The sequence below is a fragment of the Hylobates moloch genome, unplaced genomic scaffold (genome assembly GCF_009828535.3).
Source record: "Hylobates moloch isolate HMO894 unplaced genomic scaffold, HMol_V3 SCAFFOLD_7, whole genome shotgun sequence".
Lineage (NCBI taxonomy): Eukaryota > Metazoa > Chordata > Mammalia > Primates > Hylobatidae > Hylobates > Hylobates moloch.
Window position 1 is genome coordinate 18177242 of NW_026652282.1, and position 25189 is coordinate 18202430.

The 25189-nt window shown below is 34.2% G+C and overlaps 1 protein-coding gene across 1 annotated transcript in view; it reads left to right on the forward strand.

Annotated features, from left to right (window-relative positions):
- Positions 1-22974, forward strand: part of LOC131383908 (connector enhancer of kinase suppressor of ras 2-like) — a 65554-nt gene extending 42580 nt beyond the window's left edge. Inside the window, exons 2-4 of the mRNA XM_058441496.1 lie at positions 7228-7391; positions 13320-13522; positions 21452-22974. Coding sequence (XP_058297479.1) covers positions 7228-7391; positions 13320-13522; positions 21452-21569 — 485 coding nt within the window. The 3' untranslated portion in view covers positions 21570-22974. The remainder of the gene's footprint in view (positions 1-7227; positions 7392-13319; positions 13523-21451) is intronic.
- The last annotated feature ends 2215 nt before the right edge of the window (positions 22975-25189 follow it).

Here is a 25189-nt window from a genome sequence, read left to right on the forward strand (position 1 = left end):
CTGATAGAATTCTGAATTTATTCTCTGTGTTATCTTGAAATTTCTTTTAAGTTTCCTCAAAAGAGCTATTTTGAATTCTCTACCTGAAATGTCACATATCTTTTGTTTTTCCAGGATTGGTACTTGGTGCCTTATTTCGTTCATTTGATGAGGTTATGTTTTCCCAAATTGTCCTAATACTTGTAGATGTTTATCTGTTGCTGGGCATTGACAAGTTAGGAATTTATTATAGTTTTTGCAGCCAAGACTTGTTTGTACCCATCCTTCTTGGGAAGGCATTCCAGATATTCGAAAGGACTTAGGTATTATGATCTAAGCTGTATCTGCCTCAGGGAGCACACCAAGCCCAGTGATGCTGTGCTTCTTACAGACTCATAGAGGCCTCCTTGATGATCTTGGACAAGATCTGGGATAATTCTCTGGATTACCTGGCAGAGACTTTTGTTCTCTTCCCTTACTGTCTCCCAAATAAACAGTCTCTCAGTCTGTTGTGAGCCACCTGGAGCTGTGGGTGGAGTGAGACAAGCACCGTTGTGGCCACCACCACCGTGACTGTGCTGGGTCATACCTGAAGCCAACACAGCACTACATCTTGCTCAAGTCTTGCTTTAACCCCTCCCTGGCTACTGCCTATGTTCTCTCAAGACCCTGAGGCTCTACAGTCAGCAAATGCCAAAGCCAATGGGCTTTTGTTCTTCCCTTCGGGGCAGCAATTTCCCCCATGCCCTGGGTGGGTCCAGAGGTGCTGTCTGGGAGCCAGGGACTAGCATTTAAAACCTTAGAAGTGCACCTGGTGTTCTGTTGTACCGCGGCTGATCTGACACTCAAACCACAAGATGTAGTTCTTCCCACTCTTCTCTCCCCTTTCCAAAGGCAGAGGAGCCCCACCCCATGGCCACCATCACCACAAAACCACGGTAAGTACTGCCAGACTACCACTGCTCTTTCCTTAAGGCCCGAGGTCTCTTCAATCAGCTTGTAGCGAATGCTGCCTGGCCTGGGCCTCACCCTTCAAGGACGGTGGGCTCCCCTCTGGCCCAGGGCAGGTCCAGAAATGCCATCCATCCAAGAGCCAAGTCCTAGAATTGTGGACCCCAAGAGCCTGCTTTGTTCTCTAGTCCCCTATGCATGAGCTGGTACCTAAGGTACAAGACAAAGTCCCCTTTCTTTTTCCCTCTGCTTTTTTGAAGCAGAAGGAACTGTGCCCCGTGGTCAACCACAGCTCCAAATGTGCTGGGTCTCACCTGAAGCCAACAAGTCTCACAGTCTCACACAGGGCCCTTGATTTAGTACTTGGGTATCATTGCTGCTTATTCAGGGCCCAAGGGCTCTTCAGTTAGCTGGTGATGAATGGTGCCAGGATGGGGTCATTCCCTTCTGGACCAGGGTATGTCTAGGAATGTCATCCAGGAGCTTGGGCCTGGAAAGGTGCCCTCATGACTCTGACCAGTGCCCTATCCTGCTGTGGCTAAGCTAGTATCCAAGATGCAAGATAAAGTTTTCCCTGTTTTCTCCTCAAGCGGAAGGAAGGAGTCTCTTTTGGAGCCATGAGCTATAAAGCCTGGGGTTAGGGAAGGGATAATACCACTCTCTTGACCACCCTGGCTGGTGTTTTAGTATGTTGTGTGTCACCCCTATCCACTGTCTCTGGGCCCTGTTCAGCATTAGGACTCTCCTAGGATTTGCAGTCCTTGTGGCCTAGACTGTGTTTCAAGTTTATTTATTTAAATCCTCATAGCACTTTAGCCCATGGTGGCAAGGTTTGTGGGAACTCAGGTTCCAACTGCCAGGATTGACGATTCCCCCCTGGCTAGGGCTGGTTTAATGCTCCCTCTGTGGGTGGGCATCAGCTGAGTTTGGTCTTGTTTTCCTTTCTGCTCTATCAGGACAGCAGTAAGTTCAATGCCTCACAAATTGCTGTGCTCTCCCTCCAGCACAAAGAAACACTCTAGTCACCACGCTACCACTGCCTGGGCTTAAGGAAGGTGTGGCATCACTGATTTAAGACTTTTTTTTTTTTTTTTTTTTTTTTTTTTAGGTTTTCAGTGCCTTTTTCAGTGATGCAAAGTTAAAACCGGGTACTGTGAGTGCTCACCTGATTTTTGGTTCCTATGAGGGTGCTTTTTTGTGTAGATAATTATTAAATTGGTGTCCTTGCTGGGGGCTAGGGAAGGCAATTGGTGGAGCCTTCTGTTCTACCATCTTGCTCCACCTCCTCCAACATTTTCTTTATCTACTTATACATCAGTGAACACTTGGGTTGCTTCCACCTCTCGCCTATTGTGAATAATGCTTTTATGAACATAGGTGTACAACTATCTCTTCAAATATCTGCTTTCATTTTGTTTGGGTATATAGCCTGAAGTGGAATTGCTGAATTCTATGGTAATCTTTTTTTTTATTTTATATTTATTTTTTTCTTTGTTTTTTGGAGAGTAGTTTTATTAGCTGGGGATATAGTGGGATCATCACTAGAAGGGCAGGGTATTCCACTGGTTACCACGTGCAACTGTCTGGGGAGCATGATAAAATTCAGTCCAGGGTTCTGTGCTGGGGAGCAGGGCCTTGAAAAGAAGGCAAATTGTCCAGGGAAGTAGTAGCTGTGAGGGTCATGGCTGCCCTGCTCCACTCTACTGCACTGGATCTCCTGGTGCTTTTCAGGCTCCTGTCAATCCTGCATCTGTATGGGGCAATGGACCATCTGGCCCAAAACTTTATCCTCAAATTTGATGTAGGCCAGGCATTTCTGCTTCTTTCCACTGGACTTGACTTTGCACTCCAGATTCTTCTTGCAGAAACTTGTGTACTGGAGCTTAAATTCTAGCCTCACAAAGGACCCTGCTGGGGAGAGTGTATCCATAGCACTGCTCATATTGGTCTCCCTGAAGGCTCACTGCATAAGTGGATGCTTATGGAATTTCCCCAGGGTACCTGCAGGCCCTGCTGCTAGGCCCTTAGGAGCTCAGCCCTGCCTAATCCCATGGTGCCCAGCTATAGGGCCAGCAGGATCAGCAGCTACTGCATGGGTTTCCCTCAGTCACCCTGGACCTTCTTTCCTGTGCCTTCAAGAAATTTCCTAACCTTCACCGTGGCTAAATCTTGGCCTCAGCTGTCAATCTCTTCCTGGTCTTCTCCCCCCGCACATCCCTGCCCCGATGCTCTTTCCTACTGTGGGGGCCTATTTTCACTTATGTACTTATTTTCTCCCTGGAATTATAAACCCTGTTGATAGATTGTAATGTCCTTAAAGTCAGCAAAGATAAACATGTTTCTATCTTCATGATAACCAGTTATTATTTGGTCTGCAATACAATGTAATATTTTTTAAATGTATTTTCAGCCTTGCTGTAAGAAAACAGTCCAATGGGAACTTATAGTTGTATTTATCAAAAGAGTTTATTGAAGGTGTTGTTTATTACATTACACAAGGATTTCTTCCCACAAGAAATCCTTTTTGCTGACTTTAGTGTCAAAAATGGATGGGCATGTTTGAGGTGATGGATATTCCAATTACCCTGTTTTTATCATTATACTTTGTATAATGTATCAGAATACCACATGTATCTCATAAGTATATACAGTTATTATGTATCAGTTTAATAAAAGACTGGATGGGCTTCTCCGAGAAACTGGCTTGCTGTTATCTAATGAATGTTTTAAACTATTGGTGTTTTTCATTTGTGTGAATTTTTTATATTTTCATTATTCTGGCTCCCACTTTATGACTAACCATATTTTCCTCATCTACTTTCAATTTGTATTGCCCTTCTGAATTGTGTATGTGTAAACAATATACTTAAATGCCTTTTGATGCAAAGCATAATTTAAATAAATATATATTAAACAAAGACCTTAAAGTTTTAATGGAAAATAGAAAAACATTTTTGGTATAATGACTTTTGGTATGGTACAGTCTAGAGGTTTGGAAACCATGCTTTCCGTTCCTCCCTCACTCCTAATTCTGCATAGTCTTTAAGAGCATGGATTTAGAGTCAAATGGACTTGGGTTTAGACCTTGCCTTACCATTTATAAGCTGTGGGATCCCAGGCATGGTCCCTAAATTTAAATTTTCTTATCTGTAAAATCAAGATAATGATATACAGTTCATAAATAATAGAAGGTATTACTATTATTCAGCATCAATTCTTCTATATAGAATTGATATAAAACTATTCAAAGTGTAGCCTTTTTCAAAATAAGTTAGGACAGAGTAAATGAGAACAGTCCCAGAAGAAAATTATCCTTCCTTTTAAAATTTTATTTGGTTTTCTTGAGAATCCTTGTGAAAACAAATCATATACTACTTGTTATAGAGCGACTACTTGCTTGTAGGAGGATGACTGTTAAGGATGCCTTTGAAGAACATAAAGAACAGGGGTTTCTCAGGTCAACATGTATTATATTGGTTTCAGTGGTATCAAAAACTATTTGCAATGTTTCCCCTTTCATTCATTCAAATGCAACTTCAGATTGAATGCCATCTGGGTACTTTACACAGTATTGAATTCATCAAGAGTATGCTAGCATGGACTTTAGTCCTTGGTAGTTTTAATTTTTTTTCTGATAGGTCTAGAAGAGTGTGATTTCATTAGCCACTGTTGTATGTTATTCTTCTTTTTCATTTTAATAACTGTATGTTTCTATCTCCATTTACCCATTTATTTTTGCAAGGGTATGAATCCACTTTATTGTTGAGATGTGTTTTTTCAGTCTTGAGATGGTCTGATATAGTCAAATTAGGTTAGATTTTGGATCCTCTGGGACCAGGTTTTAATTATTGGTTTGCTTGCCACTTACTTACTGTGTACACTTAGAGAATTACCTAATCTCACTGAGCTTTAGTTTCTTCACTTCTGAAATTGGTATAACAGCAGTCTCTTTGACATGACTTGGCATCTCTCTGTTTACTTCCCATCCTCACCATTATCCTATAATCTTCTAAAGGAATATTCTACATGCAAGGCCTTCACTTTCTCATTTCCCAGTCATTGCTCAATCCCGTAGTCTGTCTGGCTTCTCTTTGCATTATTCTAATACTGTTCTGGCTAAAATCATTGATTATCTCTTAATTCTCAGAGTGCTTTAGTCCTTATCTTACTAGAATGCTGTGCTGCATTTAACACTTGTCTGTCATGCCTTCCTTATTATTACCTTGTCCTCTCTGATCCGTTTTTGTTTTCATTCTTAGATGCCCCTTTGTCTGGCCAACCCTCAAGTTGTATGGACCACTATACCTTTCACCCTATACAGTTGAGGGAGATTGGTTCCAGGAACCCCCATTGATACCAAACTCTGCAAATGCTCATGTCCCTTATATAAAATAGTATGGTATTTGGATATAACCTATGAAATCCTCTTGTATACTTTTAAGTCATCTCTAGGTTACAAATAATACCTAATGCAAGTACTGCATCCCTTGAGGTCTGTGTCTTATTTACCCTTTTATCTCCAGCGTTCACAGCAGTGTCTGACAAATAATTCCTTCATTTTTCCCCTTGTTCCTGACTTTAGAGTCTTCCTTTTAAAATATAAATCCTGTTTAGCTCTGTGACACTGTAATTAGTACCAAATCCATTTAGGTATTCAGCACATATTTGTAGTAGTATCAATTTACATGTTTATTTTATTTACAAATATCTCAGTGAACTCTCACACAGATCCATAATGTTGTCTTAGTTATTAGGCAGGGAGTCCCTCATCTTACTCACAGGCTATAAATCTACCTGCATCTACACCCATCTTCTCCTCCTTCCCTCCTTTTTCAATAGAGATATACAGTTCTTATCCACATTTAAATATCTTCAAGTCTCTAACATCTTTAAGAAAGAAAAACAAACTCTCTCTCTCAATCCCATATTCTCTAGATATCCTCTTATTTTTCTCTTCTCTTACGTAGCCTGACTGTTTTGAAGACTCCTCAACTCATTTGGTGCTGGCTTATTACCATCACTGTGAAAACAACTCTCAGGAATGTCACTAGTGACTTTCACATTGCTATATCCAGTGAGAACATTTCAGCCCTCATCAGTATACACATACTAATGGAGAATGAAAGAAAAAGAAGATTGTATAGGGAGGCTACAAAGTAATTCTAGTTACTTTAAGGAAGTTTGAGACTGTAGTAAAGACATCTGTGGCCTTATACTAGACCCTGTCAGGAATCACACTGCTTTTAGGACTGACTCGTTTTCTTTCTCAATGGCTACATAATCTCCCTGTTTGGAAACTTGACTTCCTTTTGCACATCTTTTCTAATTTCATCTCTGTTTTTTCTATTCTCTTATAATTTCTGCTCCTCCATAACTTCAGCTGGAATGTAGCCCCTTATAGCCTCTGGTCTCCCTCCTTGACATAATGAGGACCTCTTAGTTTCAGCTAATTGCCTTATTTTCTTGGTATTCTTTACTTAAATTTCTAGAGCGTTAGTTTTATTAGTCCAGTTCATCATTTGTATCAGGCCACTTCACAGGTGATTGAAACTGACTTAATCTATAGCCTAGCCAATCACTTATGAATTGCCCTGGGTAATCCTGATTTCTACTTTTAGATTTGAGTAAAATCCAAATGATAATGGATTAAGGAGTGCATCACAGGTGAGGAAATAAGAGTAAGGGCTTGAATCCAAAGAGGGAAACAGACTAGTGGGGAGCACACATGATCAACGAAATCAAAGAAAGGATTTTGTGTTTTGTTTTAAGACGGCAGAGATTTGAACATAGAATGAGTCAATAGGCAATAGTTGAAACAAAGAGAGAATTTAATTTTTTAGTTATTGAAGTCGTGTTAAGGTGGCAGAATATGGGACTACAGAGTACGGAAAGATAGATTAGCTTTAAATAGGAAGGATACCTCTTCCTATGAAGTGGGGTTTAAGTAAGAAAGTAAGAATGTGATGCAGATAAATTTGAAAATAGGGGAACTTGCCTGTTGGCATACTTTATGAAATAGTCAGCAAGGAGAACTGCACAGAAGAAAGGTAAAGATTTCCAGTACGTGCTGAGGAAAATTCAACTAGGTACCTAACAACTATGTGTATGATGAAGTGATTTTCTTTTTCACTGTAGCCCATAGGTGGGTTAAGAAAGGGCGAAGGATTTGGCTAGTTCAGAGTTAAAATGGACTTAATTTGTGACATGGTAGCACTAATGCTTGCTTCTAACCCACCCTTCACATTTATTTGGTTTGACCATGTTTTCATTCTGGTCTTTCATACTTTTATTTTGTAGGTCTTGATGACTGTCTGCAGCAGTATATTAAGAACTTCGAGAGGGAGAAGATCAGTGGGGACCAGCTGCTGCGCATTACACATCAGGAGCTAGAAGATCTGGGGGTCAGCCGCATTGGCCATCAGGAACTGATCTTGGAAGCAGTTGACCTTCTGTGTGCATTGGTAAGGACATAAAACTGGTGAAGAGGGAAACTTCTCTTTTTCTTCTTTTGTTGCTTTTCCCTTTTTTCTTGTCTTCTTTTGATAATTGAAATGCAAATAGAAGAAAAAAACCCTGATTCTCAACCAACTGGACCTGATATTTTCTTCCTTCCTTAAATTTGTTATATTAGTGCCAAATAACAGTTCCCTGTTTGTAACATCTTTTATAACAGTAAGACTTGGGTATATCAGAACCTTAAGTCCAGATTGTATGTCTCATAAGCAGGGCTCTTCATAGATGAACCACTCATGTGCTAGGCTCTCACACTGCCAGTTGAGAAAGGAAGGAATATTGATTGACAGTGTTAACATACATACAGTCTAGACGTTTGAAGTTTGACCCATGAACAAGGCTCTGCTGACCTAAACCTACTTAAAAGCATGGCATCAGAAATAGATGTCTAGACCACTTCTAAGTTTGAACCATGTAGCTGTGGTGAATCCTTTCAGATGCTGAGCTTTAATCCCTGTACAGTTCTGGGTTTAAGCACCAGGTTTAAGTCATGTCATTTGGATACTTCATTATGTAATTGAGCTCTTCTGGAAGTTAACACGGAAAATAAACAGCAATTTTTTTTTTCTGTTTATTCAACAGTTCCTTAGTCGCAGTCCCCAAAGAGGTCAAATGTTAAACTTCCTTCTTACCCCTTCCTAATGTAGTGGATATACATCAACAAGTCAGAAGTACAGATGTATTTCAGTTTATGCAACAGATGCTTTCTGGGGAATGTAAAGCAAATTTCTGGGTAGTGAATTCTAATTTTCTTCTACATACCATTATGAAATCAGGAGGTGAGATTCCTTCTCAACAAGCTGAGTTGACTAGTCCAGGAAGTTGTGCTATTGGGACTGTATCTTTATCTCCTTCCCCTCTGTCCCCAACTGCTCTTTGAATTTCCCTTTACCCTGCTAAGTCTTGTCTCTCTGATCTTTACTGGCCTTTCTGCATTTTCCTTATGTCTACTGTATTCATTTCTTTTTCAACAATTACATATTCATGCTCAAAGAGTGCTATCACGGGGAATGCAAAGATGAAAAAGACACAGTCTGTACTCCTGAAATATATACAGTCCATTAAGAAAGACAATAGCCATTAGAAGACAACATAGATTTAAAGAAAATTCCAGGGGAGTGTAGAAGGAAATGAACACTTCTGAGGGATTCAGGAAGTGTAGGTAAGATATGCATTTGGTCTTGCAGGATGATTAGATGTTTGCCAGACAAAAAGTTGGAGAAAAGTTATCTAGGCGGAAGAAATATCATTGTGAAAGAATATGGAATATTCAGAGAAAATTGAGAATTTTCATTTAGCTTGTGCAGAATGGGAGGTGATGGGAAAAAAGGTAACTTAACACCTTGTATTACAATTCTTTGCTTAGGTTCTTTTATCCTTTAATTCATGTTGGGCTCCTCAAAGGAAGACACCTTTGTTTAGTTCATATTTTGTATTCAGCTTTCTGCCCAGTGCTTAGCTCAAAAAAGATGTTAAATTAATGTTATCTTACTGAATTAAACTCTCCGTCTTTCTTCAGAGAAGCATGATTTTTCTCTTACCTACACAGCCTTTGACTTTGAAGTTTCTGTTCCTCATATAAGGAAGACAGAAAAATTAGTAGATTCCTTTTGTTTCTTTAAGCTATACTGTATTTTCGTCTACCTTGTCTTGAAGTTATTCCTTATGTGAATAAATGTTTATGGCAGCTGATGAGAATGAAAGGTTTATTTAGCCACTTGTTTATTCATGCAATATATATTTATTAAGCATCAGATATATTGTTTGCATCGTGTTATTCTAGAAAGAAGTAAGCTTTTCATGATTTGGAGGTGTAATAATATTTCAAGCTATTAAGCTATAATTTAGTATGCTTCAATAGAGAGCAAAGAATATTAACTGAAAGAGTAAAAATGTAAATAAAAAATATATATAGCTTAATGTATGGTCCTTAATTTGTGTTCTGACAATACACTTTTTATTAGGAACTGTAAATAAATCATTTGTGACAGGATAAGAACAGTTTTCATTTCATTTTTCATGTACTTATAATTTCAGGCATTTTGCATGAAAGATTTGATGTTTGCAATTGCTGGGATTTGTTTCTTTGCAACATAATTGCTTGGTTCATTCATCTTAAAATAATTTGTTTTCCAAAAAAATTCATTAAAGCAAGCCTTTTAGGACTCACTCATATTTATAAAGCAGTGTATTATAAAGCTAAAAACCTGCTATACGATGCATTTAAATTAAGAGCTCTGAATAAAATGGCATTGACACTGTAAAATCTGTGGTGCCAATATTATTTCTAGTTAAGTGGTTAGTGAAAATTTGCCACTAGTGAGGATATAGCTAACATTATTTTTCTAAAATGTTAAATACATTTCTTTATTTCTTTCAAATGCTTTTGCATGCATATGATTGAAAGAGAAGGCTGATATGAACTTAGCATAAATTCATTAAGACTTAAATGGCTGTGTTGAATCAGTTCTAAGTCATTACTGGTTCTGGCACATGGTAATGGCCAAGTACATGAACGAATAAGTAACATATATGACAAACACAGCAGCTAAGTACATTTCATGTCTAAGTTTTTGTTTTCTTGAGGTAGTCCTTTTTATACTAATAGTAATACCAAGTTTTGCTATGCATATCCAGTAAAAAGCAAATCTGTGGTGAATAAACCTGCATTTGTAAAAAGTTGAGGCAGTGCCCTCCATACCCCTGGCCTAAAGCAAAAGGTGCTTGATTTACTCGTCAGTTCTTTAAATGGTAGGTAAGGGTGTGTGATTTACTGGTGACTTACCAAGTCAAAACAAACCATCCACTTACATGAAAGAAATAGCCAGAAGGTATCTGTATTGGTAGTAATTGAGAGTTGTAATGATAAAAATTAACCTGAGGCTGGGCATGGTGGCTTGCCTGTAATTCCAGCACTTTGTGAGCCTGAGGAGGGCAGATCACTTGAGCCTAGGAGTTCAAGACCAGCCTGGGCAATGTAGCAAGACCACATCTTTACAAAAAATTTAAAAATTAGCCAGGTGTGCTGGCATACACCTGTAGTACCAGGTACTCAGAAGGCTGAGGTGGAAGGATCGCTTGAGCCCAGGAAGTCCAGGCTGCAGTGAGCTGTGATAATGCCGCTGCACTCCAGCCTGGGTGACAGAACGAGACCCTGTATCAAAAAAATAAAATAAAATAACTTCTAAAAATTAAAAAGTTAACTTGAGAGATCAATTAAACTCTTTTGTTAAAATAGTATAGCACATAAATCTGGTTACATACAGATGAGCTTCTAATCTATTATACTCTTCTAAATTTTTAAAACATGTTTTTGGATTATCAGTGTAGTTATGTTCATTAACTAGAACAAGTTTTAAGAATTTCCTTCCCCATCCTCTGCTGCATATCTTTTAAAGATTCTTTTTGCCTCTGCATTTCTCTGTCCTCCACATTTTTCACCTCTATTCTGCATAATCTATTTTTAGAAGGTTTCCAAGTTAGAACTTCTGAGAGTATCCTTCCAGGTTTTGTCCTCATGATTATTATATTACCTAATTCTTGAGTCATATGAAAAATAATAATTTTAGTTTCTTAAATTTTAAAGACTGAAATATTTTTACTTTGCCTTTGGATTTTTATTTATAAGAAGATTAATATTATTTTACCTTTCCTAATAAATCATTTGAGATGCTAGTGTTATATAGAGAGAAACAATTTAAAATAATCTTTTATGGAGGCTAATGGCTACAGAGTGAAATATCAGTTACCAAGTTGATTGAGTAGGCTTCTCTCTAATAAATTGTTATAATTTGAACTTCTGTAAGAGATTACTATAATTTGTTGGCAAACAAATGTTTTCTTATTAAACTCATTTATACACAAAAATGAAAAATGCAATCATTTTTTACTTTAGAAAAATGCTTTAACACAGGGAAAACTTCTGAAAATACTTTACTTTTCAGTATTTTCATTTACAGTTACATTTACAGAAGAAGGATCATTTACAGTTAGTTTGTATAGTTATAAATTGTTCTTATCTAGTCATTAGAGAACATCTTTTATAAACATAAGAGGATTTCTTTCATACTTTAGTGACCGGCTGGACAAACTCTCCCACATTTCACAAATATTCCATTCTCAGATGCAATAGAATTTGAATAGAATGTTGTTTTAGTTGCCCAAGCCAAATCTTTTAACATAAGAGAAGAATATTACAGTTCAAATTAAGCAGTGAATATTTAACATATTTATACTATGTTATTTTAGAAAACAAATTTATAACTTTAGAAGAAAGTGTTCTTTTAATAAATATGTAAATTCTCAGCAAAAGACAGGCAGACTTTTATCACGATTAAATCTGTAGTGGTAACATACATAACTTGGTATTTAATGTTTAGGCATCAGAACCTTCCTCTCCCCTCATTTTGTCTCCACTAAATTTTCTCTTGTCTTAAATTGCCATAGGAAAAGAAGACACCTAAATGTTATATACAAAGTAGGTACCCAATGATTGTTGACTTAATAACATAGTTTAATTCATTGTATGACTTTCCTTTTTCACCCTTCATCTTCCACTTTGACTTAATTATTGTTACCATGTTTCTGAGAATAGGAGTAGAATATTGATGCTAAGGAATGTAGTAGACATATCCGCTCACAGATGGCCTGGTGACTTGTAGTTCCATTCTGAACTCTGTCTAGTCTAAGTACTGGGTTTTTAAGCAAACTGTTAAAAAAAGAAATCTTCCCATACCTCAGTTTCCCCAACTGTGAAAAGGTAAGTCAAACTTAGCCTCCCAGGCCCAAGCAAATTCTTACATTCTTTGGGTTTTGTCATTTTCAGTAAGGTGGTAATAATTTTAACTTTACACACAACAGTAATGTGCTTGCTGCTAAGTGTTTTAATCAAGGTTATCCTTGGATAATAATAACCAGCCTTTTTAAGGGATGTTTTACAACACACAATTAGCTGCTTTACATTTTAATTGTAACTTATGAAAACTTTCCCCAAAGTTTGAAGGGATCCTACAATCTTTTTCTATTTGAAGATAGTAAAAAGGCTTATTACACTTATTCATATAACCCCTTTCTGCAATAAGGTATAATAGATAAGATATTTAGGATGAATTAACAAATATTAGTTGAAATGTGAGAACAAAGAAAAGAAGAAAACAAATACACTTACCAAAAAGTCACTGTGATTGTTTTTGGTGTGCTCCATATTTAGTTGTGAGCTAATACAGCCAGGACAAAAACAAAAATAATTTTAGTTTCATAATTTGTATTACAAAAAGGAGAAAGTGTATTAGTTCCCCTGAGGAAGCAGAGTTTTTCCTGATACCATATTATAAAAGAAGCTTCTTATGCATCATTATGTAGAGTACGTATTTTTTATCTGATTTATTTACCTGATTTATTTCTTACTTTTTCATTTTATTATTGTTGGTTGTGTTTATTTTCCTAACTTTGGGGAAGCAGAATTATTCCTAGTACCTACATTCCTGACCATGTGTATTGTTAATAGAATATCTACTCAAAAATAATTGCTGATAATAATTAATTTCACAAGTAAATAAACTTAGGTTTTGGTTTTAAAAAACAAATTTATTATTTCTTACAATCTTGCTATCTTGGGTAGCATAGTTCTAAGATACAATGCCCTTATCTTTCCATGTTCATATTAGTACTTAACACATTTTATTATAATTTCTTTATATGACATCTTCCCAAATAGTCACTTAACTGTGGGCTCTGCTAGGTCAGGAATCCTATCTTATTCATTTGTAACTCTAATGCTACCCCATTGCCTGTGCATAATAAAGTATTCAGTAAATATTTTCATGAATGAATAGAATTGACTTTAAGTATATTCTCTCTCTTTTTTTATAATTCAGAATTATGGCTTGGAAACAGAAAATCTAAAAACCCTTTCTCACAAGTTGAATGCATCTGCCAAAAATCTACAGAATTTTATAACAGGAAGGAGAAGGAGTGGCCATTATGATGGGAGGACCAGCCGAAAATTGCCAAACGACTTTCTGACCTCAGTTGTGGATCTGATTGGAGCAGCCAAGAGTCTGCTTGCCTGGTTGGACAGGTAAAGTCTTCCACATGTTTCATAAGTATCTTCTCCTCAGACACCAGTTTGAATATAACATTATTTTGCATTTTGTTGTGAAAGGATTGGACAGGCAGAGGACTACCAAGTAATAAATGTCTAATGATGATTTACCACAATATAGGGGTATTAAATAGATATTAGTCTTTTATAAAATTTGATGTCCAACTAAGTAGCCAATCAATAATTAGTCTGACAACTGTAAAATACCTTGCTGCTTTATAAGCAAAATCATTATTTGGCTGTCATAATAAAATTTATAAATTTTTGTTTATTATAATACTGCTTTGTGTCCTGATGTTCTTTATTCGTATTAATTGGTTGTACTTAAGGAAATGACCATTGGGATGCTATAAACAGTTTTAAATAGGTAATTAGACACTGACACCTTCATAGCATGCCTTGTATGTCTCCTTGGCCTCGCTTCATTCATTCTCTGTTATTAATTACATTGTACTATTTTGGATATCATAAACACACTTTTAGACTTTTTAAGGTTTAGGTGATTTTCATTTGTTTTGGAACACATAAAATAGTATAAAAGTCTTGTAATATGAAATGAAAAGTTTAAATTTAAATTATATACTGTATGTGGTTAAACATTATAATGATAAAACATATTACAACTGTTTATTAAAAAACTAAACAAGTTCTCTACTTTCAGTTTTGGAATTTTTGTTAAGGGGTATGTACTATGTTTAATGGCTTAATAATCAAATTTTAAAAATGCTCTTTGTCTTTCATAAGAAACTCTGATAATATGCATTACCAGAATTCTTTCTTGAATAAATGTCAGTAGGATATTCATGTGTTCCTACACAGACACACACACACACACACACACACACACACACACACACACACACACACACACACACACACACACACACACACACACACACACACCAGTATTACATTTTGGCATTTTAAAAACATGAGGCCTTATATTAAAAGTAAAGCTTTTGTATTTTTAAGGTGAAAATTGAGATAATTTTCCTTAATTTTATATTGTCTAATTTTATATATACTTATACATAATATAAAGTGATGATACTAAATCCAAATAGGAAACACTAAACTATATATTACTAGCTTTTTGATAATTAATTAATGGACTACATGTTTCTTTTGCATTATAACATTATTAAAATTTAATTTTCATAATTGTCTAAACCACATTATCAAGTGTTTAAATTAATTGAATTTTAAATATATACATTCCAAAAGTTATGAATGGTCAGTAAGTAAAATATGGCTTAGTCCTTAAGTACTATTAATATAATACATTTGTTTTGGTAGGCTTTACAGTAATCAGAAGGCTTAAAGAATACATCCTTGATTATAATTATATCTTCTTTTACTCTCATTTTCCCTATAATTATAAATTTGCTCAGCCTTGATATTAACATTTAGTAAATTCATTTATATATTTTTTACCCTAGTATTTGTTAGAAGGATAGATAAATTGTTAGAGTGAATAGAGAATGTTTTTACTTCTTGATGACAAATATGGCTATTTATAAAATCGCACATTTCCCACACTATAGTAGTCCTTGAGATTTTATTGTATCAATTTTTTATGGTGGTATTACTTTCATTATGTAATAAAATGCTTTTGGTAAGTGCCAAATCACCTACAAAACACATATGTGCATACACACCTACAAAAGCACATAAAAACACACACAGTGTGTCAGTGCAGATTTGCTTTAATTTGGGGAATTTAAAATGAACCCTGCAAATGAATACTGCCAAGCATTTGATCTTTAACTTTAGTTTATTCCTTCGATATACAATACTTTAGTTGAAGAATAAAAATTTTGTCAGTTAAATAGGATTAATTTGATGTTATAAGCACCTGTTTTCATTTTTAAACAGCTATAAGTTTTATGGCATTACAAAATTTTTATTACATTTTGGAGGAAACGTGTATCCACAGCAATATGTTTGGGGTTTATTACAGTTTTTATTTTATGTCACTTGAAAGGGGAGAAAGAAAAAGAATAGGTTAAAAAAATCTTTAATTTTATTCTAGATGCTGAACTAGATGCTTTATACATACGTATATATACTCTCAGCTCATTGAATTCTCACAAAGCAGATATCATTATCTCCATTTTACATATGAAATGTGAAATAACTTGCCTAAAGTTATTCATCTAGTATGAAAGTTATACGTTGAATCTATTTTTGTCTGACATTGAAGTCCTGTTATTTTTTCCTTCATGTTCCTTTGTCATGCTACACCTCATTTTGAATGCTGACTAATTCTTGAGGATTTTGAGGAAGGGATGTGGCATATAAACCTTTATTTACATTTTGCTATTTCTCTTCAAAAGCTAAATCAAGACTACCACTTTTCTGTTTTGGGCCTCAGTATCTGAAATTGCTATATAGAACTTCATTTATAGAAAATGTTTATTTCACTGTTTATGGTAAAAGTTTACTATTTTCTCTCATTTTTAACATTAATATTTAATTCTAATTGTTTCTAAAATGCCTTTCAAGATTATTCTATTTTAAAGGGATCAATGAAATATTTTTTGATACCATTGCAAAACCTTTAAATGTTTAAGGCATAATAGTGTGCTAGGAAAATAATATTTATGACTCACAAAAACTCCAATTTCAATGGAGCTTCCATTTAAATGAGATACACATTCAAAGACCAGCTCCTTACATTTCTTAAATAAGATAAAATCTAAGGTTAACACAATTCCATTTTTCTCCTAATTAAAATATTGAATTGAGTGAAACACCAGACTTTCCCAGAAGAATACTCTCAGAGGCGAATCACAGTTGGTAGCTTTACTGTTTATTTTCAATGCATGGTTTACTTGTCTGTTTTTAACCTACATCCTACTGTTTTTGACACCTCATATTTCTTGCAGTTTTCTGTGGCTTTGCCAAATCGATCTATACTCAGAAGTTTACAGATCACTACAAGTGTTATGTTGTATAGTAACGTTAGTAAAAATGTTCAAAATTATTATTAAACAAAGTTTATTTTGCCTTTCATAGTAAAAGTTTTTTTCCTTCATTTTTACCAGTAATATCCAATTCTGATAGTTTATAAAATACCTTTTTAAGGCCATCCTGTTTTGATGGGATCAATGAGATCTCTTGATATCATTGAAAACCTTTTACATATTTAAGCCATAAGAGTTTAAGGTACTAGGGAATTTTTGCTAAGATTTCTCTGAAATTTGTTGTCTTGTGTAAGAAAATTGTTAAACTAATTTCTTCTTCCATGATAAGAAACTATGGGACAAATTAATTTTATACCAGGAAAAATATTACAGAGACCAAGAAAACCACATCAAATGCTACCAGATAATGTGATTCATTGTTTGGTCTTATTTTCTCTCATCTGCTCATTGTTTCTCACTTAGCACTAATTATTCCAGGGAAGAGCAGTGACATTGGCACTACCATTATTCATAGACTACCCTAAGGTTTCAGCAGTGCCAACCTGAGAAATAGTAAGGCATTCCAGATTTTCCTTATTAACGTCTTAGCTTTCCTTATTAGTTTCTAATTTGTTTAGGATTTCTGAATCGCTAATAACCTTTTTATAAATGTAATGCTTTTGTTTAGATATAATGTACAAAGAATAATTTCTTATAGGATCATAAACTTTTGCACCAGAGAGAAATATAAGCATCGTATTATCTATATGATGATTTAAGGAGTACAGTTGCTTAATTTTTAAGATTTAAATAGGATAATTCCTGTAACAGCCACTTATCGATGATCCAAGGATTTTATCTTTTTTTCTCTTTCTGGCATCAAAAAGCTTTCTTGCTATGAATTTAATTTCGTTTAATTAGAGTTATTGTGTTCTTCTTGTAAGTACCCTGAACTCTACTTGAGGGTTTCTTCAGACTTAAGAACAGTTTCTTTATTTTTGTTTTTGTTTTTGTATGTGTGTGTATGTGCATGCATGCTGATCATGTTCAGTTATTCTACAGAGATCTATCGTTTTTACTCTTATAGGTGATCATTAAGTCATGACTGAGTAATAATCTTTGGTAAACCACAAAGATTGGAGCCCCACCTGACCTTTTACCCTTATTTATATGTAGATACAGCCCAAATCATCATACCAAACCTTAAAATCTGCTGGCTAAGAATGGCTGTTAGTACAGTTGTATACGATTTGCCTCTAAGACAAAAACTTTTGGGTAATTCTATATCACTACAAAATAAAATCTATTTTCCTTGGTATGTGTTTAGATTTTTCTTTTCATTTTTTCTTTAAATTTAATCTTGAGTGAGAAGCTTGTCCTACTTAAAATATGAATGGTCAGGAAAGTGGAAAACATGCCCTTGGAATTCAGTTTGCTATAGACATTTAGTGATCAAATAGATTTTTTCTTTTCTATGTTTGAAAATCAAGTGAGATCCTTTTAAGTAGTTATGGTAAAACAAAACAAAACAAGACAAACATGCTGTGCATCACCTCATCACTTCTTAATGAAATTTTAAGATTTTATAAACAGGCTCTGACCTTTTCAAACCTAAGAATCGAAACTCTTTTCTAATCATGCCAGAAGCATTTTTGAATTCTTAAAATGCCAGTTTTCATGCTTCAATGCAGCAAAAATGGTCTCTACGTAATTTTTTTTTTTTTTTTTTGAGACAGAGTCTCACTCTGTCGCCCAGCCTGGAGTGCAGTGGCATGATCTCGGCTCACTGCAACCTCTGCCGCCCAGGTTCAAGGGATTTTCCTGCCTCAGTCTCCTGAGTAGCTGGGATTACAGACACTCGTCACCATGCCCAGCTAATTTTTGTATTTTTAGAAGAGACGGGGGTTTCACCATCTTGGCCAGGCTGGTCTTGAACTCCTGACCTCGTGATCCACCTGCCTCGGCCTCCCAAAGTAATTTTTTTAAATTAATGATATTCTCCTAGAAGTGCTTATATTTTTCATTAAAAACTATTTTTATTGAGGCCTAATTTATATTCTATAAATTAACCTATTTTAAGTATACAGTTTGATAGGTTTTAGTAAATTTCGATAACACCTATACAACCACCTTACAATCCAGTGTTAGAAAACTTCCATCAGGATGGATTTTTAAAAGTTGGTTTCTGCTTACAACTAAAGAGGTTAATTTTTTTTAACTGACAATTTTGATTAATCACATTTTTTTCTAATTCAGTTTTTTAAATTCTTATGTCTCCTTTTATTTAAGTAAATTATCTTGAAAAAATATACTGGGTTTTGGAGTAGGAATAGATAAGTTCATGAAAGAGAGCCTATAATACACTGTGGTATAGTCACGCATTGCTAATGATAAGGATTGGCAATTTTGTTGTTGCGCAAACATCATAGAGTGTGCTTACATAACCTAGATGATGCAGCCTACTACACACCTAAACTATATGGTATAGCCTGTTGCTCCTAGGCTACAAACCTGTACAGCATGTGACTGTACTGAATACTATAGGCAATTGTAACACAATGGTAAGTATTTGTTCCATATCTAAACCCAGAAAAGGCACAGTAAGAATACAGTACTATAATCTTATGAGACCACTGTGGTACATGTGGTCTGTTGTTGACCAAAACGTCATTTTATGCAGCACATGGCCGTATATAGAATCATTTAGAAAACAATATGTTAAAACCACTAGAAAAAGAAAGGGCCATTTAATAAATTGTAGTGTGGCACTTGGTTAAGCCTTTGGAAAATAAATAATGATAGAGCATTATCTATTTTTCTTCACTAAAATAAATTTTAGATATATCAGATATCTGAGAAGAAAATATAAATTTACAAGAAAACTAGAAAAAATATAGGCGAAAATGATGTCTAGATGTGGAAAGACTTTCTAAGTATTTTTAAAATGCAATAAAATACAAAGGAATGTAATGTTGACTACATAAAAAAGAAAAAATAAAGTATAAGACAGATGACAAAGTGGGAAAAATATTTGCAACAAACATGAAAAGCAGAGGGTTAATGTGTAATGTGTAATATTCATATATGAACATCTGTGAATATTCATATTGATAAAAAACAAAGCCCACCAAAACGTAACAGATGAGCATATAAGTAGGTAAATCCAAAAAGAAGAAACAGAAATCACTGGTAAAATGTGTATATCAAACAACAGAACTTTAAAGTGCATGAAGCAAAAACTGACAGAATGAAAGAGGAAATAGACAAATCCACAGTTGTAGACTTCATTTCCTCTTTCTCAAGAATAGATAAAATTAAACAGAAAGTCAGTAAGATTAGAAGAGCTGAGCACCACCACCTAACAACAGGATGTAATTGACATTTTTAGAGCACTTCATCCAACAACAGGAGAATAAAAATTCTTTTCAAGTACCCGTTGAACATTCACCAAGATAGACCATATCTGTATCATAAAACAAAATTCAACAAGTTTAAAAGAATTGAAATTAGATAATAAAATGAAACTAGTAACTCATACAGCACACTTATAAGTAATCCAATGGTCAAGTCTCATGGAATATAAAAAGTAATACATTGAACAGAATGAAAAAAGACCAAATCATAATTTGTGGCACACAGCTAAAGCAGTGCTGAAAAGGAAGTGTATAGCACTGAATGCTTATATATATCAGAAATATATATATTCAAAATATGTCAGAAATATATATAGTAAATATATCAGAAGCACTGAATGCTTTATATGAGAAAAGATCTCAAATCAATCATTTAAGTTCCCATCTCAAGAAAATAGAAAAATAAGAACAAAATAAATACAGAGCAATAAGATCCTCTTAATGATAAGAGCAGAAATTAGCAAAATTGAAAAACAATAGAGAAGTCAATGAAAATGTAAAGGTTAATGAACGAATATTACAGATAACTTCACACATAAATTTGGCAGCTCAGATGAAGTGGTCCAATTCCTTGAGAAATAGTACTAAAACATAACCCAAAATGAAATAGATACTCTGAATAATCCTATAACTATTGAAGAAAGTGAATATTACCTAGAAACGCCTCAAGGTGTGGAAAAAGTCTGCAGGCTCAAATGATTTCATTGGTGAATTTTATATATTTGAAGAAGAAACACCATTTCTACACCATCTCTTCCAGAAAATAAAGGCAGGAACTTTTCCTGTATCATTTTTTGAGGCAATCATTATCCTGATATAACACCCCCCCCCCCAAAAAAAAAAAACAACAACTACAGACCAATATTTCTCAGGAGCTTAAATATTAAAACCCTCAACAAAATATTACCGAACTAAATCTAACCATGTGTAAAAAGAATTATACACATGACTAAATGAGTTGCTTCAAACACTTGAAGATACATCGGTATACAGGTCCACCACTTACTAGTTGTGTGACCTTAGATAAGTCACTTAATCTTTCTCTACCTTATGTTTCTCATCTGTAAAATGAGAATAATAATAGTGCCTATCTCATAATGGTTGTGAAGATTAAATGACCTAATACATGTAAAGCATTTAGTATAGTAACTGGCACATAGTGAGCCCTCAGTAAACCTTAGCAGTTGTTATTACTAGCTCTTAATTGTGAATATTCTAAGTAGATACGGTACTCAGAATCTTAGGTTCTTTTGAAAATAAACTAACATATTATCTTTGCCTAAAGTATTCCATTTTTGTTTTAGATGTAGTTAAGATACTTTGTAAGAACCAAAGAACTTAAATAATTAAGAACTTTAGAAAGAGAGAAATTTGTTAGAAAGCAAACATTATATTTCCTGAATTTAATTTTCTTCCAATCATTTCTTTCAAATCTTTCCTTAAAATAAGTCCTGAATATTTTTATCAATATGGAAATTTCAGAACAATTTATTTCATATTATTGAAAAACTCATTTTAGGCTACTATATTTTGGGACTTTTCAAAAGCTGTTACTAGTAATCACAATTTTCCTTTTCCCTTTATAGGTCACCATTTGCTGCTGTGACAGACTATTCAGTTACGAGAAATAATGTCATACAACTCTGCCTGGAGTTAACAACAATTGTGCAACAGGTATTAGCTGACAAACGTTCTTTCTGTTAATTTATTAGCAACCTCATATTCCAACAATGGGAAGTATCCTGTGTACCAAGAGTTTGTAAGATACTGGTTTAGAAGTTTCTCAAAGACAAACCATTCTAAAGAAATGAAATGTGTAATTATTTATTGGGAAACTATGTATATAGCTCAGTTAACTTACCAGAAGATATAAAAGGAACCTGACCTGTACACATACAAACAAATGTGCCTAATAGGTTTTAACAGTGATCTAATTACCCGAACTGATTTTCCACTTCGAATATATCTAAGCCAGGGATCCCCAAACCAGATGCCTTCAGGGTCCAGCAGCTAATATAAATGTTTGAATTAAGTCCGGTATAAGGCAAGGAGAAATGGAAGAGACTTGAGTGAATTGACTGGAACATATCCCATATCCAAACATATCTTTTAGAGGAAATGTAATTGTAGGCATGAAATATTAGTGCTTGTAAATTATATCTTAAATAATCTGTTCTTTTTCTACTGTTATGTGATGATATCTCTGTTCAGTACCAAGTTTTTCTGGGCTCTGTGGTCTCTTGCTACCAGTAGTAGCAAGAAGAATAAGGATTAATAGGTAAAATAATGAAATAAAATAGTTAAGTGTTTATTTCTTTATGGTGAAACTATGGGTGATTTTATTTAGACTCTACTTTTCTCTATTTTCCAAATGAATTTTTATTTTCTAAAATGAATTTGAGTTATCAAAAAACAAAAAAGAATGTTAAGTACATTGAAGAAATACCTCTTTAAGTTTGCCAAAGGAACACAGCTTAGAAAAATACTTAAATTATACTTTAAAATAAATTACATCGCTTACAAACAGTTAATGTTCATCTAATCATCTAATTCAGCCATTATATACATGCTAATCACTGCATTCGATTGGAATTGTATGAAGTATCTGAAGACAGGAATTAAACTTAAGCTGCCAGTAAAAGAGGCCAATTTGAATAAGCAAGGTGTAGACTTTTAAAAAAATCTAGGGCATGCATTTATTACCAGGCTTTCAAGAAATCTCTTCTGAACAGTTATGATGATGATTATGCTTTGAAATATGCTATGCTTCAAATTATTTTTCATTCAGCTTTAATTATTTTTATTCCCTTTGCAGCAAGATGAGATAATCAATATCTAAAAATAAACTGTCACAAATGGCTTTTTTCCCCTTCCTAACACAAAGTGGTGCTACTATGAAGTAAAAGGAAAGTGCTTCTTGATATTGGCCACTTACATTTAAAATAATACTAAAATTAGAGGAGAAAGTTAATGTCAGTTTCTTTTGAAAACCTCCATTTGCAGGAATTTATTTAATCTACTATATTTATTTTACTTATTCCCAGTTGTGATGGGTTTGGATCATTGTATTTGAAGCCTTTTAAAGAGATTTCCGCCCCCCTCCCCAACACTTTCCTCGTCACATAAGATTGGTTATAATGACACTTTTGAAAAAAAAAAAAAAGAAACTGGTTTTAAAATCTTAAATATAATTCTCACAAAGAACTGAAGCTTCATTTAGAACACTGTCAGCAACTGAATCAGAACAATGAGACAGGTACCCACACACTACTTGTCAGCATTGAAATAATTGCCATGATGCCTTCCTTAATGGATATCAGCTTAACCTAAAATTATTCTACTGTACCATTTTTATGTTCTCCACTTCAAACACAAAAATGATGAATTAGATTGTCACTAGTTAAGAAACAAGCACAAAAGTGTTGGTTTGCAAGGTGAAACTTTGGTGAAGCTTAAAATACATGGGGCAAGGTCATAATCTTGGAAGATTTGAGACTCAGCCCTGTTTTTTCATGATGATTCCACATTGGACAAACCATGTCATTGTTTTCGCCATCTGTAAACAGAAATAATCACCTCTACCTCAAAGTTTTTGTAAGAACCAAATGAGATTTATTTAAAAATAGTTAAGACTTAGAATCAACCTAAATGCCCATCAGTAGTAGACTAGATTAAGAAAATGTATGTATACACCATGGAATACTGTGCAGCCATAAAAAAGAATGAGGTCATGTCATTTGCAGCAACATGGATGGAGCTGGAGGCCATTATCCTAAGCAAACTTAACACAGGAACAGAAAACCAAATACCATATCTTCTCACTTATAAGTGGGAACAAACATTGAGTACACATGGACACAAGGGAACAACAGGTACTGGTGCCTACTCGAGGGTGAAGGGTGGGAGGAGGGTGAGGATCGAAAAACTACCTTTCGGGTACTATGCTCATTACGTATGTGATAAAATCTGTACAGCAAACTCCATGATACCCAATTTACTTATATAACAAACCTGCACATGTACCCCTGAACCTAAAATAAAAGTTAAAAAAGTAAAATAAAATAAAAATAGCCAATGAGTGTAAAGTGAAAAACAAAGATGAAAATAATATTATTTACAAAAATGGGTAAGGAATAAAGAGACTTGATAAAAGGAAGTAAAATAGGAACTTTGTTTTGAAAAATAAATGTCAGAGATTTTTTTCTCCATTTGGTGTTAGTTTACATGAGCTGCATTTACAATGAAATCTGAATTAGGTGCTGAGGGAAAAATTCAAACATGTTGAAGAACATTTTAAATCAGATTTTGAAATGTTAAATACAGAGTGAAAAATTCCTCTTAAAACTCAAGTTTTGACGATATGCTTTTTACCTGAACTGGTCCTCTCTAAACTGTATTTATTAAAAATCTCTGCTTGCTTATGGGTCTGTTCATTTCTAACCTTCTTAGATCCATTTTACATGTTCTTGGTTATCACTGGTTGTCTGAATAGTGTTAAAAACATTTTACAGAAAACTATAAGGAAGGATATTTACAATAATCCAATCCTAATTACACAGAAACAATTAGTGCTGTTGCTTTGGTCTTTCCTGTAATAAATGTCTTTACTTAAGTTGTTATTCTGACTTTCTGACAGTTCTTTTGTTTTACTTTGTTCCATATTTAACTGTCAGCTGTATTTTATTTTCTAAACCTTTATTCAAGTAAATGGACAAATATTCTTTAAAGATCAGTATTAAAAATGTTTATTTTTGATGGACAGCCTCTTTTAAATTATGTGTATGTGCTTTCTGTTCACTTGTGTTACCTTTATATTATTTTAAACACAGAAAATAAAAGTAAATAATTTATGAAACATCCTCTAAATGCATCTTAAAATAAAGATATAAATGAGCATATTGAGTACATAGCCCTTTTTAAGTGTATTCCTGCTCAAATGTAATATAACCATTTTATCTGTTTTATCTTAAGTTGTTAATTGCTCAAGGTAAATACTTGAGAAGATAAGAGTTTTTAGGACTTATTGAATTGGAATTTGTGTTTTAAATGCTTAGAGTTCAAAATTTTGTTAAAATGAATAGCCCAGAAGTAATTTTTAGTTTCATTAAAGATTTATTCAAGGAAATTTAGCCTGTAATTTTATTGATTATAGATATTATAGTTTACTTAATTACATTCATGCATATGAATAGTACTTCATTTACCTTCTTAGTTGACATTTCATATCATTTACTTTCACAATTTATGGCAAAATAATGCAGTGGGCTTTGACATGAAGTAGATCCAAGTTCATCATCCTGGCTTTGCTTTTCAACAAACAGTAT